The following is a 19,408-nucleotide window of genomic DNA, read 5'->3' as shown; positions in this document are numbered from 1 at the left end:
GTGCAATAGTTAAAATATCATTCCATTGCACACTAGTACCAGATGGGTGCTTGTGCCAGTTAGCACAAGTCATAAGATAGCAAACACACCCTGGCTTGAGTAGTTAGGGTTTAGAAGTATCACTGGTTCCAGGGAGGAGTGCTCTGCGTTTCCTGGGCAATTCTGTAAAATGAGAACAGTAGAGAGTGACCAGCAGTTTGTAGGGGAGAAGAAAGGGCAATGACAAGTATAGAGGAGGAGTACAGAACGAGAACTGAGAAAGACAGAAAGACAAGGAATGCTTTCCTGGGATGAGCAGAAGAGAGGATAGTAGGAAGGGAAAAGGGGGTCAGGGGGTGGCCCAGTGGCCAAGCTGTTAAAGGCAGCTGAAATAGCATCAAACTGAAAGCAAAGTCTGGTCAATATTCAGGTGGGCATTATAGGATATCCAGGGGTCCCAAACCTTCTAAAACCTAGCATGGGAGTCCTCAAGTATACAGGCAAGCTTCACATGGATCATGGTCCCCAATAGCCTCTGCCAGACCTCAGAGAAATTGAGAAATGGTTGTCTCCAGGCTCTGGCTAATGTTTGCCGATCTGCCAGGAACACCAAGCCAACCAGCTTCCTTTGGGTAGCTGAGAGGGTCAGGATCGGCTTATGCAACAGGGCCTCCCAGGGATTGCAGGCTATGCAGACATTCACGACTGACTTGATCATGGTGTATACCCATGCCAAGAATCGAGTCGCCTTGGGGCATGACCACCAGATATGAAGATGTGTGCCACATTCCCGCCAGCCCCGAAAGCACAGCGGGGACAAATTTTGACTTTCATTGTTTTGAAAAGGTCACTAGTACCTTTTGTCATGATACATACCTCGCAACATTTTTAGCAGAGAAAGAGGGACGCATTCTAGCGCACAGCATGTAGAACTCATCCTTGCCGTGTTCTAGCTGACATGCACATAAACCCCAACTTTTTTAGATGAGAGAGATGCCTTTTGTGCAAGGTATGTGGTTAAGGGAAACACTGATTGGTGCAGAATAGCTTTTCGGTAATAAAAGGTGAAGCTTTTCTGATACTGTTTCTGCATATTGTGTTGTGTTGAGAATATATTCATGTAGTGACCAAAAGGTCCACTTTGTGGAGCACCTGTTTACCTGATGCTCCTACTATGTGAATGGAACAGGTGCTTTACGGCTCTGGAATTGGCATAAATCTTGGCAGACGGTGAATAACGACCTTCATCAGAAAGACTTAGAGGGCGAATAATTACCTTCAAGATTGTATTGGTTTTTGCATTGTAGTTTCAATCTCTCACCTTTGACATGTTTTGTGCTGTTACTTTATCGGGTCATCAATGTGTCCAACTTTGCTTAGTGTGGAACCTTTGTTTATTTTCTGGGCAGCTATGAAGCCCCTCAATCCTAGGAGAACATAGAAAGGACTTGAATTCTGCTCTGATTTTGTACTTAGCCCTGTCTGTCTAGCATTCAGCAATCCAATGCAAGTTTCTTTTTCATTAGGTTTATAATTAGAATTGTGCTATTATATACTTTTCCCTAGACCAGGGATCTCCAAACTTTCTAAAAAAGGGCCAGTTTACTTTCGTCCAGACTTTAGGAGGGCTGGACTTTGTTTGGGAGGAGTAGAAAATGCCTCGGGCTTGATGGTCAGTGGAAATAAAAAAATGACATAGCTTCAGGAGGAGTAGTACCCTATAATTGAGGTCAGTGGGAGAAATAGTGACCCATCATTGGTGTCAGTGGGAGGATTAGAAAATGTTTCGAGTTTGGTGGTCAGTGGAAGCAAGAAAAAATGGCATGGTGCCTTTGGTCAGGAGAAGTAGTAGTGCCCTATCATTGAGGTCAGTGGGAGGATTAGTGCCCCATCATTGGTGTCAGTGGGAGAAATAGAACCCTATCGGTGTCAGTGGGAGGATTATGCCCCATCGGTGTCAGTGGGAGGGATGGTGTCCCAATATTGGTGTCAGTGGGAGAAATAGTGCCCCATCACTGGTCTCAATGGGAGGATTATTGCCCCATTGTTGCTGTCATTGGAATGAATAGAGCTTCATCTGTGCCAGTAGAAGGAATCCTGCCCAATTGTTGGTGTCAGTGAGAGGAATAATGCCTTGTATCAATGAAAGGAATAGTGCACCAAAGGTTGGATAAAGGCAAGCAAAGGACCGCTTCCAGCCCACAGGCCTCAGTTTGGAGACTTATACATTTTGCCTTAGGACAGCCCTGTAGTGATGTTGCAAAAAAAAAAAATGCCCAGACACTACAGGTAAGGGCTCTTGGGAGATGTAGTTCTGGGAGTGTTCCTCTATTAATAGAAACTGAGTTCTCAGGAGTTGCCCCCTCAATAATTTTTTTTTTGGGTTTGGCAATCATATCACAGGGAGTAATAAAAGTTGTTTCCTGCTATAGGAATGAGGGAAAAGTTCAAGTGGAATTCAAACCTAAATGTAACTAACCTTAAAGTGTTACTAAATCCACAACATTAAAATCAGTCTGTATATACAGCAAAGCATGCTTGTTATACTCACTGTGGAACCTAAGGGGTTAATCCTCCGCATTGTGTAAAAAGGATGTTTGATCCTGTCTTATCTGATCCTCCCCTTCCTCCATGGTCCCCATTTCATCTCCTGATAGATAACAACCTCGGAGGCACTCTGCACATGCTCAGTTTGGTGTGTATTGTTAGTGAGTTTTTTCTTTTTCTCGGGAGGGTTCTTGTGATTAGCACAGGGCCAATCAGCGCTGTCCAGAAAGAGGGTCAGGGGTCATGCAATCTCATAGGGCAATGAGAGCAGAATGAAAACTCCTCCTTCTACAAGCTTTAACCAATTCTCTGTTGGACACTGATAGAAGTCACTAGACTGCTATATACTGCTGATGAGAAAAGGTATTTAGCAGTTTATATTTACTAAAATAATTGCATTTCCATGTACTGTGTACTGAGGTAGACCAGGTATATTGAATGGAGGGTCAGAGGTTTAGTAACACTTTAAATCTGTCCCCTCCCCCTTCCTAACACCTATGCCGACTAACATGTATTTTACATTCACCTATTTTCAGCCCACTCCAGTCCAGTCACACGATCCGGCTCCCTTGTGTCAAGCAGTGGCGGCTGCAAGGAAGAGGAGGGAACGTTGACAATGGATGGGCCATAGGAGCCTATGGGTGAGGTCACCGCTTCAGGCTTTACCAGCCTTTATGGCATGCTCTCCCCTGCAGCTGCTACTGGCTGACACACGGGATCACGTCACCGGACCAGAGGGGGCTGAAAATAGGTAAGTCTCTACATACTTTTTTATGGAGGTTAGTCAGTAATAGGTGTTAGGAGGGCGGAGGGGACATTTTTAAGACTAGATAGGTTTAAGCTGGAATTCTACTTTAGATCATGCTTCAGCATTATTTTTAAACAGGGAAAAGGAGGTCAGGGGGTAATTTTGCGTAGTGCCTGGACATAGCCCTATGAAGCAAAAATTAATATATGGTAAATTGATTCTTCTGCCATGTAGGTCAGCACAGTGGCTAAATGGTTAGCCCTTCCGCCTGGCAGTACTAGAGTTGTTGGTTTGAATAACAACAATGGCACCACCTGCCTGGAGTTTGCATGTTCTCCCTGTGCCTGCATGGGTTTCTTCTGGGTACTCTAGTTTCTTCCCACACTCCAAAGACAAGCTGGTAGTTAATTGGATCCTTTCTAAATTGGCCCTATTATGTGTATGTATGAATGTGAGTTAGGGTCCTTAGATTGTACACCCCTTGAGGGTTAGGGACCTTAGACTGTACACCCCTTGAGGGTTAGGGACTGATATGAGTGTACAATTTATATGTAAATTGCTGTTTAAATTGACAGCGCTATATAAGTACCTGAAATAAATAAAACTAAAAAACTGTATGTATAACCTATAATCATTTCAGATATTGAAAGCATTGTATTGGCTGGTAAATGTAAGGGTTCTATGTCACAGGACAAAAAGGCCAATTTAACAATTTTCTTGGCGCTCAAATTGCCAGCATCTAAGAGGAGATATCTGTTGTGATACATTTTGTTTCTCTTTCTTCCTGAGTGTTCTTTTCATTTCCATGGAGAACACATTGGATGACTCAGTCATTTACAGACATCTGCAGATTTGATCCAGAAAACAAATCTTAGGCTTGGCAGTGCGTTACTTTTCCTGTCATGGTCCAACCATCCCCACCGGCCAGAGGTCTGACTCACCGTAGATATCCCGGTCAGCTTGCTTACTTGTTATTTTCCCTCCGGGGAGAGCTGGTCTCACAGTCTCCAACTTTTGTGAGTTGCTCTTTAGGTGTGGCAGAGAACTCATCACTTGTGCTTTTTGCCTTACGCAATGTGTTATGGTCAAGGGTTCAGCCGCCCACATGGCTGAGATAACGTTCTAAAGATGCAAGGCGTTCGTTTGCCAGATGGTGCAGATGGTTCCAATGATGATGAAGCAAAATTATGATTTTTGAGTTTAAAGGCATAGTTTGCCTTCATCAAATAAAACTGCCTATTCAGATAAGGGACATAAAAAAGATGAACTGTGCAGCTTTGACCAAAATGGAATAATGCCCTTGCTGTAGGTGCAGGTCATTTATGTACCTTGTGAAGCCTGACCTGAAAGCTCCCAGGACGTTGCTAAGAAAGGCCCAGCTATTACTGTTCACCTCCATGGACCTCACAGGAATTTGGAATGCTTTTTCTCTCCCCCAATGCAGAAGCTTAGCATTTGAGAACTTATTCTTGTGATGGTGAAGATGAACAGTAATTTATGTATTTATTGATTTATTACAGGTACTTATATAGCGCTGTCAATTTACACAGCACTTTACATTTATATTGTACATTCACAAGGGGCGTACAGTCTAAGGTTCCTAACCCTCAAGGGGCGTACAATCTAAGGTTCCTAACCTACAATCTAAGGTCCCTAACCCTCAAGGGGCGTACAATCTAAGGTCCCTATCCCTCAAGGGGCATACAATCTAAGGTCCCTAACCCTCAAGGGGTGTACAATCTAAGGTCCCTAACCCTCAAGGGGTGTACAATCTAAGGTCCCTAACCCTCAAGGGGCGTACAATCTAAGGTCCCTAACCCTCAAGGGGCGTACAATCTAAGGTCCCTGACCCTCAAGGGGCGTACAATCTAAGGTCCCTGACCCTCAAGGGGCGTACAATCTAAGGTCCCTAACCCTCAAGGGGCGTACAATCTAAGGTCCCTAACCCTCAAGGGGCGTACAATCTAAGGTCCCTAACTCACATTCGTACATACACATATTAGGGCCAATTTAGACAGCCGCCGCCAATTAACCTGCTAGCATGGGTTGTGGGATGAAGCTGGAGTACCTGGAGGAAACCCATACAGGGAGAACATGCAAACTTCAGGTTGGTGATGCTGTGGTTGGGATTCGAACCAACGACCTTGGTACTGCCGGGCGGAAGTGCTAACCATTTAGCTACTGAGCTGGGCCTCTCTTAACAATGTCCTAGCAACATCCTGGGAGTTTCAGGTCAGAATTCATGAGGTATGTAAATGGCTTACACCTATAGAAAGGGCATTATTCAACTTTAGTTAAAACTGAAGTTTGTTTTTATCTACAGACGCCCCTCACCCGTTTAGGTAAGGTGAACTAACCCTTTAAAGTAACTTTAAACAGAATCTCTGAAATGTCAACTAAACCCTAAACATGTGATTTAAATTTTAATATTTTGAATCTGCAGCTTGCATTAAAATAATTCCTAATAATGCAGTCAGGGAAGTCCTTGTTTCAGGCACTTCCCGCTCCCGTTAAAAAAATGTCAGTTTATGCTTGATTCTGAACTGACCACAAACATGTAAGTCATATCCATTCCATGCATACAGGACTGCCATTAGAAACAATGGGGCCCCAATAATGCCTGCTTGACAGAGGCCCCCCTTGAGTAGGGCTTGCCTGTTCATATCGCCTCCTCACCGCCTGTCAAAACACTTCTGAAAAGCAATCCACCAGGCATTGATTTTCAGAGGAGTGGCAGGTATTAACAAGCCCTTATTGCACAAACACAGTAATCCTTAAATAAAAGCTTCACAGGCCCTGTTAGTTCAGCAGCAGGGGTCAGGGGCAGAGAGGATACCCTTTGGGGCATGCACAGTAATCACATGGGCCATAGCTCCCAGCAATTCAGCAGCAGGGGCTGGGGATAAATTGAGGGGACTATTTTACGCATTTTCAGGAGCAGGGTGCAGTAAGACTCTGTACGGTAAGGCTCTGTGCGGCTACTCTTGTTAGTTAAATTCATGTTCCAGCTTCTTCTTAAATATCAATCCACCATGGCAGGCCAGAACTTTAATTACATTTTTGGGAGCTGTGGCACACAGGAGGGCCAAACAGACAATAGTGTGGGTATTAGTTCAAACTTCCAAGGTTCGGACCAAACCATTAGCTCATCCCTACCCAAGGGAAGGAGGACTGTGCCCGGTAGGCAGTATGGGGCCCTACGATTTCTAATGGTGGCTTTTGTTGGACTATTGCCATTCCCATTTCACAGGCCTTTGCAGGAGGGCTGGCTCCACCCCCCTATTGCTGGCCCTGCATGCATTTATGTAGAAAGAGGAAATGTTCATTACCCATATATTGTAATGGTTTGAAATTTTGTATTTTTTTATTTAATCATGAGGATTCAGGTGGACCCAATGGAAAGCAGTAACATAAACCATATCCTATTTTAAACTTTTAAGTCTTGATAAACCTATATTAGCCGAAAAACAACATTTCTGTGGTCCCCTGGACCCTAGTCTCATTTTATGGCAAGTAATACAACTTACTGACTTCTGGACTAAACCATACTTCCCGTAATTTAGCGCCTTCTATCTACCATCCCTCATCCAAGAAGAGCTCACGTATTTGTCACTTAAGGGTTCTCATTGGGAATGATGGGTTGAAAAGCTGTATACTGATTACTAGGTGAGCGGGCACCCTGTATTCAGGAAGAAGCGTCCTTTTGGTTGCCCTAGTAGCCGGTTTATATCAAACGTTTTAGTTTGTGCTTTAGGACTGCTCTCATTTTTTGCGAGCAATTCCATAAATGCATTTGTTGATTTTAACAGTTCCTTGATGTAAACCATATCTCCAGGGGCGGACTGACAACTCATGGGGCCCCCGGGCAATAAGGGATCATGGGGGCCCCTGTATCCTTGCCCAAACTCAAAAAAGCCTATGAAAAAGGTACCAGGGGCATCGCATGGGGCCCCCTACTGACCCCGGGCCCTCGGGCAGTGCCCGAGTTTACAAATGGTCAGTCCACCCCTGCATATCTCACTCTTCTATCAGATTGGAGTTGTTATAATGTACCTCCAGAACCATAGCAGTAAGCTAAGATAAAGAGCTTCATAGCCAGGAGAAGAAAGTGGAAGTTCACTTAACAGTTTCTGAGTAAACAATTGTTGGTGGAACTTTTACTATCTGCATGTTGACCAGATAGAACGAGAGGGCAGCTTCCTCTTTCCTTCAACTTTTTTAGGCTGTTTGGCATTTTTCAATCAGGCAAATGTTAAAGAGTGTAACCTAAAGATGAAATTCCATCCGGATGGTCTAAAGATTTGCTGACATTTCACTTAACCTTTGCCCTTGAAGTTTGCTGTGTCGCTGGTGTTTTCCCAGCACCACTCAGCTGTGGCACCTGCTTGGCCCCGCAGTATCTGTTCTTCTTCTGACAGCTGGCATCTGACTGCTGCAAATAATGGCATTCGTTTTCAGCTGAAAGTAATTTGGGGAAGGTGTAGAAATTGGTGAAAGTGTCTACCATGAAACTGGCGCTTGAGTCGTGATGCAAAGCTGTCATTCTGTTTTTCTGTGGGTTTATCAGCACTATATTGGGTAAGGTCTCATTGCTGGTTCTACTGGATTTGCTCTGAATTTTTGGCTCTGCCATTTGCATCCAGTATGAGTTGGGCCAATTTGCATTGTTGGATTTTCCAATTTTGCATTACAGATGATGAAAAAGTAGGGTTGCAGGGCCTGGACTCCAGAGGTGAGATCATACTGCTGGATACATAAAAGAAGCCAGAAGTTTAAACTAAAGCTGAACTCCAGACAAATAGATGAATATGCAGTTGGAATACATTTATGGGATGTTTACATACCAAAGAAATTGATTTTTTGTCCATCCAAACTTGGGATTTGCACAATCTATTTAAACAGCGGGACACATTTGACCTGATGGCTCTCTGCTGCAGTTAAGCATGTTTCTTGTCAGCTCCTGTACATGAGGCATGGGACTGCAAACCCCATAAGCACCCCCACTGACCCTTGTGGGTCCTCCTCTTGTCCCCTAAGACACAATGGAGAGGTAAGGGTTGGTGGGAGAAACCACAGCAGCCAGTGGGGGACCCACTAATATACTTCACACCCAGAAGTGTAGAATAGAATCAGTGTGAGGCCCTCTGCTACACAGTTTGGTCCATTGACAGGTATGTACAGGTATACAGTATACACTCACCTGCCACTTTATTAGGTACACCTTGCTGGTGCCAAGAAAATCTCCCCCACACCATTACACCACCACCTCCAGCCTGAACCGTTGATACATGGCAGGATGGATCCACCAAACCATGACACCACCACGAGCCTGAACCTTTGATACATGGCAGGATGGATCCACCACACCATGACACCACTACCACCAGCCTGAACCATTGATACATGGCAGGATGGATCCACCAAACCATGACACCACCACCACCAGCCTGCACTGTTGATACATGGCAGGATGGATCCACCAAACCATGACACCACCACCACTAGCATGAACCTTTGATACAAGGCAGGATGGATCCACCACACCATGACACCACCACCACCACCAGCCTGAACCATTGATACATGGCAGGATGGATCCACCACACCATGACACCACCACCACCAGCCTGAACCGTTGATACAAGGCAGGATGGATCCACCAAACCATGACACCACCACCACTAGCCTGAACCTTTGATATGTGGCAGGATGGATCCCCCACACCATGAAACTGCCACCACCAGCTTAAACCTTTGATACATGGCAGGATGGATCCACCACACCATGACACCACCACCACCAGCCTGAACCGTTGATACAAGGCAGGGTGGATCCATGCTTTCATGTTGTTTATGCCAAATTCTGACCCTGCCATCTGAATACTGCAGCTGAAATCGAGACTCATCAGACTAGGCAACGTTTTTATAACCTTCTGTTGTCCAATTTTGGTGAGCCTGTGCAAATTGTAGGCTCTGTTTTCTGTTCTTAGCTGACAGGAGTGGCACCCGGTGTGGTCTTCTGCTGCTGTAGCCCATCTGCCTCAAGGTTCGACGTGTTGTGCGTTCAGAGATGGTATTCTTCATACCTTGGTTGTAATGAGTGGCTATTTGAGTTACTGTTGCCTTTCTATCATCTTGCACCAGTCTGCCCATTCTCCTCTGACCACTGACATCAACAAGGCATTTTCCTCCATGCAACTTCCGCTCATTGGATGTTTTTTCTTTTTTCAGACCATTCTCTGTAAACCTTAGAGATGGTTGTGCGTGAAAATTCCAATAGAGCAACAGTTTTTGAAATACTCAGACCAGCCCATCAACATCCATGCTACATTCAAAGTCACTTAAATCCCCTTTCTTCCCCATTCTGATGCTCAGTTTGAACTTCAGCAGGTTGTCTTCACCACATCTAGATGCCTAAATGCATTGAATTGCTGACATGTGATTGGCTTATTAGCAATTTGTGTTTTTTTTTGTGTATTTATACCTACTTCAGAGTTCTTTCAACATGTTTTAAGCCCCCGAGTCATTTTTTAATCTGTTGGTGGACTGATCCTGTAACCTGTACATAAATAAAAATAAATAATCTAGTGGCGCTGTGATCAACTATTAAGTGAAACACACTTCCGCGTGATAGAATGTGAAATAAAAAATAAAATGGAAATAAAACAATCATGTGATATGAATCAATCAATTAATGTGAAAATAAAGTCACCACGTGCTTATGTCACCTTCCCTTTTGGGTATGCACTCACCAGACCCACATGTCTTCCACTCTCATGGTCGGCATGTATCGCTTGTTAAATCTCCAATTTTGGTATCAGTTTGTAAACTTCATAATCTCCATAAATTTCCTTACTCCTCTCCAGCAGATATCATAGTCATGTAACACAAGAGATAAACTCCAATGGCACAGTAACCAACATCTTCTATTTTATTGAATAAGTAAAAGGCCACTCACAAAATGAACTGGTAAAAATGCTTGTTATATTCAATATACTGAGATGCGCGTGTCGTGCTCCTCCCACAAAATGGTGCTCCTGCATCACTTCCGATTCACAACGTCACTTCTGGTGACCGCACAGCCTCACCCTTGATCCTGTAACCTACCTGTGGCAAAGGCACCACAGTTCATTACTGTGAAGTAAAACAAGAAGAAGCGCACCAACCTTGCGCAGTACCTCAGTGAGCTCTGAGGAAGAAGGCATGACCTTCGAAACGTGTCAGCTGTACTGAGTGTCCACCCCCATGATGGGATTCGCGCTGGCCTCTTGCCTTTGAAGTCCCTGGGAGGACTTACATGCCAGTTTTTATTTGCTGTTTGTGAGTACCATTCTTTTACTAAATAAATTTGGTTACTGAGGTAATGCGCAAGGTTGGTGCGCTTCTTCTTGTTTTACTTCACAGTTCTGTTCGGGCTTCCCCAGCCTTGGTTTGGAGCTGCACGACCTTGTATGCCCCGGTGGTTTTTTTGTTGGGATTTGATCTACTCACCACCGGCCTGGGTCCCGGAGCGCAGGAGAAATTGCATTTAGACCACAGTTCATTAACCAGAATCTGTTAGGTGGTGGAGGAACAATGAATAGTTCAAAGTGACAACGATAAATGTCCTACGAGAAATGGAGAGGCTGGCAGTGCTGACTTCTCTCTGCTCCCTGACTGCCAGGGAGTTGTGGACCTAAAACTGTTATACAGTTAATGGCTTCAGTATCTGCAAAGTATTGAAGCTGGTAGGTCATAAAAGCCAGCCCCCCAGACATGGGGGGGTTAATAATGGCAGCCCCCTGTGTTCCTTTCAAGGCAGAAGATATGCATTTTCTCCAAAAACTTTTCTCATTTTTGATCTTTAGCATAACCATCATGGTTTCACGTCTTCTTTCTTGTAATGCCTTGCACCCTGTGATGTTGTCAAATGCGACTTTCCCTCTGCTTGGTTCCAGAGCACGAGCAGCCATTCCTACACTAGATATTGTTCCCTTTCCAACTGGTGGGTGCAGTTCATGCAGTGCCACAACTGACCTCCACCTACTGATCACCAACGTAAAATAAACCTGTTAAAGGTCACACCAAAGTCACAGAGAATTATATCAATCAACAACTTCCTCAAATCACTTCTGTCACTTCTGCATTTTTACTGTGCTCAGCTGCACAATTCTCCTCGTGCCTGGAACCTCCTGACTCATATTTAAGGAAGAACTCCACAAGGCACTGGTTTTATTTTTATCCAAGCTGGTAACATAACAACTACAATGCAGTTTCAGATGTGTTGCGGCTCCTCTGTAGTTTTTTTTGAATAAGTGTTTTTTTTTTTTTTTCGTGCCAGCAATTGTCTTCATTGAGCAGGCTATCGTGTAACCAGGGGCGGACTGACAACTCATGGGGCCCCCGGGCAATAGGGGATCATGGGGCCCCTGTGTCCTTGCCCAAACTCAAAAAAGCCTATGAAAAAGGTACCAGGGGCATCTCATGGGGCCCCCTACTGACCCCGGGCCCTCGGGCAGTGCCCGAGTTTTCAAATGGTCAGCCTGCCCCTGCGTGTAACCCTTACATTTCTGTCCTTCTATCCATGGGCTTTCTGTTTATGTATGGCGGTTATGTTTGAAATTTGAAGAGAGAGCTGGAGTCTGATAACAATCCTTCACAATAATTTCTTTGGTAAAAGATAAACCGTATGGGAAATTCAAAGAAACCCAGCAGACCTCTAACATGTTTCAGATGAAGACTTGGTCATAGATGACTGTGGCGGTTATGTTTGCATGCGTTTTAAGGCATCAGTAGAGAGCATGTTGATGTTCTGGTGGGGCATGCTGATTGGTTGCTGTGGCCTCAAAGGGACCCTGTACCTGACACAACACACTGAGACTATTTACTTCAACCAAAAGAACCTACAGTGTAGAGACAGCTAAACAGAATTCTGTTCTCCACCCCAACCTTGTTTTGTTTTCTGATCTCCATCTGCTATGACTTCAGTCTAATTGTAGCTCTCCATCATACTTGGTACCTTGCTCTTGGTATCAGGCCCTTTCCATTGATTTGTTCTGCCAGTTGCCATCAATGAAACCATCTCCATCTGGGGGTGCTTGTAGCTGAGGTTTTAACCACATCATGCATGGCTCTAGTACAGGTTGGTTTTTACTAGAGTGCCCTTGGCAGGAGCTCGTTAATACCCAACTGGTGGTTCCAAGCATCCTCCAACATCCTGCTCCATCCGCACTGGTCCAGTGCTCAGATGAGGGATCTTTTATAACAGAATAACAGATCTGAACCTGGAGAGGAAAACTTTTCTCCCATAGTGCAATAGGATCTCTCACTATGCTACTCTGTAAATTGCATTGTTACTGTGGGGTTATGAAATGTAGTAGCCAGACTGGTTTTAGTTTGGAAAATGTTTCTAATTATTTTCTATACCTCATACACAAGGTATATTTTTTTAACCACTTTAAACCAGTTTTAATTGCAAAATCAAAGCAACTAACGATCAGTATTTTAATGGGGGTAATCCAGGAACCTAAGTGGTGTAGATGTCAGCGGAAGCATGGAGACCTTCTGCATCTACTGCAGCATTCCCCCAAAATACATTTATATTTGGCAGAGGTGCTTGATGCCCTGAATAGGGTGTTCACAGTTAATATACCGCTTGACTCAAACATTTAAGGCATATTGGATTCTTTGGAGCTACAAGAACTGCCCAGAGAGGCCATTTCCAGAGCCTCATACCAGGCTTGTAGGGCCATTTTGATTCACTGGACGTCTAGTGCCCCACCTACGCTAAGCAAGTGGACTAAAAATCTTGGTGATACTCTTAAGGCTGATACACACTGGCCAAATATTGAATATCGGCTGACATTCGGCCAGTGTGTCCAGCTGCCTGTTCCACAGACACTGGCCTAACATCCAACTTCTCTTGACTGGGGCATGCTGGAAAACCAACAGCTGATTGGCATTCAGTCAGAACTGGTAGCCAATGGCTGTGAACGCTGACCAGTGTTTTCTGGCAGGAGGTAGTCCCCCTGTCCATGCACAATAGCTCAGCAGGGAGATCACTGTACTAACATTGCATAGTTAGTACAGCGAGTTCCTCAGTTTTTTTTCTTTGTTCAGCCCACTGGGTTGAATTGAAAAAAACCTGCCTGTATGTACCAGGCACTAGGCTTGTGCGCCTTATCTATCATCATAGGGGCTACTCCAATAAATTTGAAAAACATTGGTCTTAACTGGCTGGATACACCGGCTCTGAGCCTGCACGATCTAGTGACGGTAGGTTGGGTATCTAAAGATGGTTTAATGCATGTATGCCTGTCTTCTAGTCTGTTAGTGGAAGATAGCATAGTTTTCTTGTTCTCTCTTACCATTAAGTCCATGTGTGTATCCTACATGTGTACAAATGACTCCTGCTAGTAATGGATATTATTTTTTTTTGTAACATTTCTTTGTACTATTTCCTGGGGTGTTTTGTATGTGATTCAGACTGTTATGGTCGCTGCAGAAGTTTTTCTAAATAATGTCTTCTCCTGATTAAAAATAAATAAATAAATATTTTCCATATTTCAATGTACATCGAAGGGATTCTAGTAGCTAGTCATATTGTACTTGTTCACTTTTGCAATCCATAAATAGTTAAACGTTGGCCTTGTATATGGCCAGCACTGCCGCTACACTAGCTTTGTCTTTGTTCATTATTTTACATGTTTGATGCCATGTTGTTATTTTGTAGGATGACGTGATGATGCCACAGAGAGTCCGATTGCAGTACGAGGCGGCTCTTCGTCTTCCAAAGAGTGTGAGTATTGACAGTTCTCATAAGATGATTTGATGAGACTTGTGTGCCGTTGGGCCTCATTCTCCAAACTATGATGGCACTACAGAAGTGATCCCTCAAACAGTGTTATCACATGTTATATTGATAAGAGACCAGTTTAGCACACTTAAAGCTTGCCTACAGGTTGATGAATCATGATAATTATATCTGCTTTCACAAATATATGATGCCTGCTGATAGGGAAGAACTAGGTACTAAGTTTATCAATGTACCTTCTCTGTGTGCAACATTATTATTATTATACAGTATTTATAAAGCGCCAATAGTTCGCTCAGCGCTGTACATTACAAAGGGGGACAGAACATGTGACAGAACAATACCAATACAATGCAAAACATGAGGGGATTGAGGGCCCTGCTCTTTGGAGCTTACAATCTAGGAGGGAGGGGATGGTGGCACAGGAGGAGATAGCTGTGGGGGATGGAGTGGTAGGAAGAGTGGAGGAGGTCGGCAAGTTAGCAGGGGGTGGGGTAGGCTTCCCTGAAGAGATGGGTTTTCAGGGTGCGCCTAAAGGAGAGGAGAGTAGGTGATAATCTGATGGGTTGGGGCAGGGAGTTCCAGAGGATGGGTGACACCCTGGAGAAGTCCTGGAGGCGGGCATGGGAGGAGGAGACCAGGGAACTAGAGAGAAGGAGGTCTTGTGAGGAGCGGAGTGTGAGTGTTGGGCGGTACTTGGATATTAGGTCAGTGATGTAGTTCGGGGCAGTATGGTGGACAGCTTTGTACATCAGTGTTAGGATTTTGAATTTGATCCGTTGCGCAATCGGAAGCCAGTGGAGGGATTGGAAGAGGGGGGTGGAGGAAACGGAGCCCAACCCCTCTCAACCCCCCACCTCACCCCCTCAGTCTCTGCCCGAATCACACACCTACTGAGTGACACATCAGACTGGACGTCGCTCCACCTCCCCAAACCAAACCTCTCCAAAACCGAGTTTCTTGTCTTCCCCTCAGCCTGTGCAGACTCCACCTCTGAAACATCGCCAAAATCCGCACGTTCCCAACCCCAGAAACCACCAAACATCCATTCCATTCTATTTATTTTAAAGTAGATCTATAGGTAAAAAAATGAATAACCTTTATTTTAACATTGGTCACGAGATCCTCAAACACCAGACTTTACGCTCTTCTGTAGAAAATGTCATTACAGTATCGTGTCCCTTGACAAGTGCTATAGTATTCGTTATGTAATCTCTTACACAGTCCGATGTCCTTGAGGGCTGGCATCAGGAGACTGCTCATCATCTGTCTTGCCTGCTCTGTCTACATAATAGTCTCCCATAATTCTCTGACCGAGACTATGTGACCTATTGATTTGTGGGCTCACATTTTAGTTTAACACTTTATTTTGTTTGCCATGGGTTTATTGGGCCCAAATGGGTCACCATTCACAGACCCCAATAGATTCTAGCAAGGTGACTGAACTACCTGCCTGGATTTTTCTTGTTCTCCATGTGCCTGCATGGGTTTCTTCCGGGTGCTCCGATTTTCCTCCGACACTCCAAAGACATGCTGGTGGGTTAAATAGCATCTGCCTAAATTGTCCCTAGTACAGTGCCTTGAAAAAGTGTTCATATCCTTTGAAATTTTCCACATTTTGTCACGTTACAACCAAAATCAGAAATGTATTTTATTGAGATTTTATGTGATAGACCAACACAAAGTGGCACATAATTGTGAAATGGAAAGATAATGATAAATGGTTTTCAAATAAATATCTGAAAAGTGTGGTGTGCATTTGTATTCAGCCCCCTTTACTCTGGTTCATTAAATAAATGAACTTATAGTACACACTTCCGGAAACATGATGAGGTCACAGCACAAATCTCTGCCTTACACAGAGCTGACATCTTCCAGGGTTTGGAAGAAATTCATTGATGTACCAGTATAAAAATGCCTCTCCAGTCATCACACACACACACTGTAAAATCCAAAGACCTATTTTATTAAAATGACTGCACTTACATTACTTATATCTCGACTGGATAAAACACACTTCCAGGAACATGATGACGTCACGGCACACAGCTCTTCCCTACACGTTTCGTCAGAGTTTACATCTTCTGGGGCATGGAATCAATAAAAACTACACAGAGGTCCTAACTGTATATAAGTTTGGCCACAGCTACACTTAATGCTGAACTTCGGGAACAAAAACTTTCATTTAAAAATATTTCTCGATAACCACAAAGGATTTAAAGTGATTCTGAAGGAATTTTTTTTTTTAAATAACAAATATGTTATACTTACCTGCTCTGTACAATAGATTTGCACAGAGCAGCCCCAATCCTCTTCTTTTTTTTTTTTTTGGGTCCCCCACCTGCAGTCATGGCTCCCCCCCCCTGCCGAGTGCACCCCCAGTATCAAACCTATTGGGGGCGCTCGAGCAGGCTTGCTCCCAAGCCGCACTCTGTGTGTCCTTTCATATACTCGGTCCCCCCCCCCCCCCCCCGCTCTCTCCTCATTGGTTTACTGGCTGTGATTGACAGCAGCAGGAGCCAATGGATCCTGCTGCTGTGTAAGCCAATAAGGAGAGCAAAATCCCGGAGAGCCGCTGCTTTCATGCTGGATTGAGATGGGGCTCAGGTATATATAAAGGGGGGGGGGGAGATGTACCCAGAAGGTTTGTTTACCTTAATGCATGGAAAGGTAATATTTCCTTTTACCCTGCTTTATCTGCAGGAGTCATTCATGCACTCTGTGCATGCCTTAGTTTTGACTGACTCTTGTGCTGCAGAGGACAGGACTGTCTTCGGTGAGTATTTTTCTCTGTGTATTAAAGTGGTCCTAAAGGATTACCTTAATGCATTCTCTGCATTATGGTAAAAAAAAACCCTGTGTGCCACAGGATCCCCCCAGCGCCCCCCCCCCCCCATACTTACCTTAGCCTGATCTCGATCCAGAGTTGTACCTGAGAGCAGTGGCTCTCTCCCTCATCACAGGTCAGATTGATAGCAGGAGCCATTGGCAGCTGCTTCTGTAAATGAATTCCTGTGATGAGGAGGCATGGATGGGGTCAAGTCACCCTGTCTGTGTCTATAGTTGCAGGCAGTGTGGCTTGGTATCGAACCCGCACGAGTGCCCCTATAAAAAGTGGCTTCCTATGGGGGCATTCACTGTAGAGGTGGAGTCAGGAGCACCGGCAGGGACCCCAGAAGAGGAGGATCGGGGCTGCTGTCTGTGTGTGAAACCATTACACAAACCAGGTACATATAATGTGTTTATTATCAATAACTTTCAAAAGCAAAAAACAAGGTGCCAGCCTAAAGTGTAAAACTGTTTAAAATAGTTAACTGGTTAAAAACAATGAACGCTACTCATGCCTCTTGTTTGGCGCGCTGTTTCGCTAAGATATGTTTGTGCAATATTTTGTTTTTAACCAATAAACTATTTTAAACACTTTTACACAGTAGGCTGCCACCATGTTTTTTGCTTTTGAAAGTTATTGAGGAACCTTGCCTGGACTTTGAATTTGCAGCATTGGTTTTTCTTTGGCAGGATGGTAGCTGGAAGAACCCCAAAAGCGCTTTTAGACCATTTGCTCTGGTAGTCTAGGTCTGCACTATCCGGTAAGCTGCTGACCTTTTGGCACGCTCTGGTGTCACTGAGTGGTTTGCGAAGAGGTTTTCAGCAGTGCGCTTTCTTTTTTGGAGGATTTTTCTGTTGGACTTTTATTAGTTATTTCTATTTTTTGAGGAAAACATCGATGTTAATTTTGCACTGTACAATTTATTTTTATATTTTTTCGTCATTGTATTATGGCAGGTTTATCGAAGATTTAGCGCCACACGATTATTTATACACTCTTTGTTTTAGGCTTAGTATCACAAGCCTTCTGAGTATTGGAAGCTATATTGGGTTGGTTTTATATACTTAAGCACCAAGGTTTTCCTTTTTAAAATATGTATGATAAAATGCATGGGGAAGGGGGGTGAGAGTGTATGTGCCAAGGCAGACAAACATGGTTCTGTAACTGTGGGGTGACTAAAGCTCTTGTGTGCCTTTTTTGGCATCTCAGATAGCAGGTCGACCACCTACCTGTGTTTGGAACATTTGCTACGCAAGCATCTGGTTCATAGTGTTTGTGCTTCGAGGTGGCAGCGTTCAGACCTAAATACCTTGCAGCATTCCTCAGAGAGCAAACATAATCAGTACGGGTTGGACGGAGAAGTGCGATAAATGCGAGGTATTTTTACCTCCTCTCTAAGTGCAATCTGCTTCCTAGGATTACTCACGAGTCGCATAGCACACATTTTTTAAAATTGTTCCTACTCTCCACAAATGGTCTCGGGCAGAAATCACAGGTTATTGTGACGGCGTCCCTTTGGCACATGTCAATTTTGACATTTTTTTTTCTTGTGTGTTTACTTAGATATCACTAAACAGAACTATGTACTAGCAGCTTTTTGTGTTTTTTTTACACTTGACCTTTCAAAACAGTACATTGATTTCATTGTGTGCATGATCTGTAGTAATCTTTGTGAAAACAAATATTGATATGTAGCTTTTGCACAGAATGCATTTTATAAACACAGTGTTTTTTTTTCACTGAATAGCCTTTTGCACGCTCATATGTAGTGCAATATTTGGGGATCCGGATAGCTAGCCAGCCGTGTATGGTAAAAAAACAAACAGTCTATTTTTCAAAAGGCAAACAAAAATAGCTTATCATAACAAAAAACAAAACAGGCCACAACTCTGGTATGCAAAAGCAAAACTTCGGCTCACCGCCAGCATAAACGTGTCCCAAAACAGGGTATAACCTCATGCCGACCAGCCGCAGTACATGTACTGCAGCTGGGCAGCACGTGCAGGCAGAATCACATACATGTACGTGATTTTGCCTGCTCCAGCTCAGGGGCGCTCCGTGCGCTAACCCCCCCTCCCGTGACCAACGTTTGGAAATCCCGGTTCTCCTCTGCGATCAAGCCCCCCAGTGGGCAGGGTGAGACATGTCGGAGGGTGTGGCTAGAGCACCGGCTGAGGCCATCTCATATACACCAACAGGCCTTTTTTTTCTTCTAAAACAGGTACAGAAATTCCCCAACCAAAAATAATTATTAAATTTTTTCATTTTCAAGAACATTGTAAAAAAAAAATTACAACTTCAAAAAACTCGCCATGCCTGTTGCTATATACCTCAGACTGTGCTTTCCAAAGAGGGGTCATTTGGGTGGTATTCTTACTGTCCTGGCATTTTAGGACCTCATCAAAATTTATTAACTTTTATATCCCATAGTTTATAGACACTATACCTTTCACACAAACCAATTAATATACACCTATTGGGTTTTTTTCACCAAAAAAATGTAGCAGAATATA

At 44.0% G+C, this 19,408-nt stretch overlaps 1 protein-coding gene across 1 annotated transcript in view; it reads left to right on the top strand.

Annotated features, from left to right (window-relative positions):
• The window catches only part of LOC149443244 (queuosine-tRNA galactosyltransferase-like), a gene marked incomplete at its 3' end in the record, with an annotated part of 107,701 nt that extends 90,860 nt beyond the window's left edge, over positions 1-16,841 (top strand). The window contains exons 6-7 of the mRNA XM_089655715.1: positions 13,985-14,050; positions 16,769-16,841. Coding sequence (XP_089511841.1) covers positions 13,985-14,050; positions 16,769-16,841 — 139 coding nt within the window. The remainder of the gene's footprint in view (positions 1-13,984; positions 14,051-16,768) is intronic.
• Positions 16,842-19,408: the final 2,567 nt, after the last annotated feature.

The sequence above is a fragment of the Staurois parvus genome, unplaced genomic scaffold (assembly GCF_062004578.1).
Source record: "Staurois parvus isolate SC_StPar_1 unplaced genomic scaffold, SC_StPar_1.0 ptg000865l, whole genome shotgun sequence".
NCBI lineage: Eukaryota > Metazoa > Chordata > Amphibia > Anura > Ranidae > Staurois > Staurois parvus.
The sequence above is the reverse complement of the archived record's forward strand: the minus strand, read 5'-3'. Positions and strand labels throughout refer to the sequence as shown.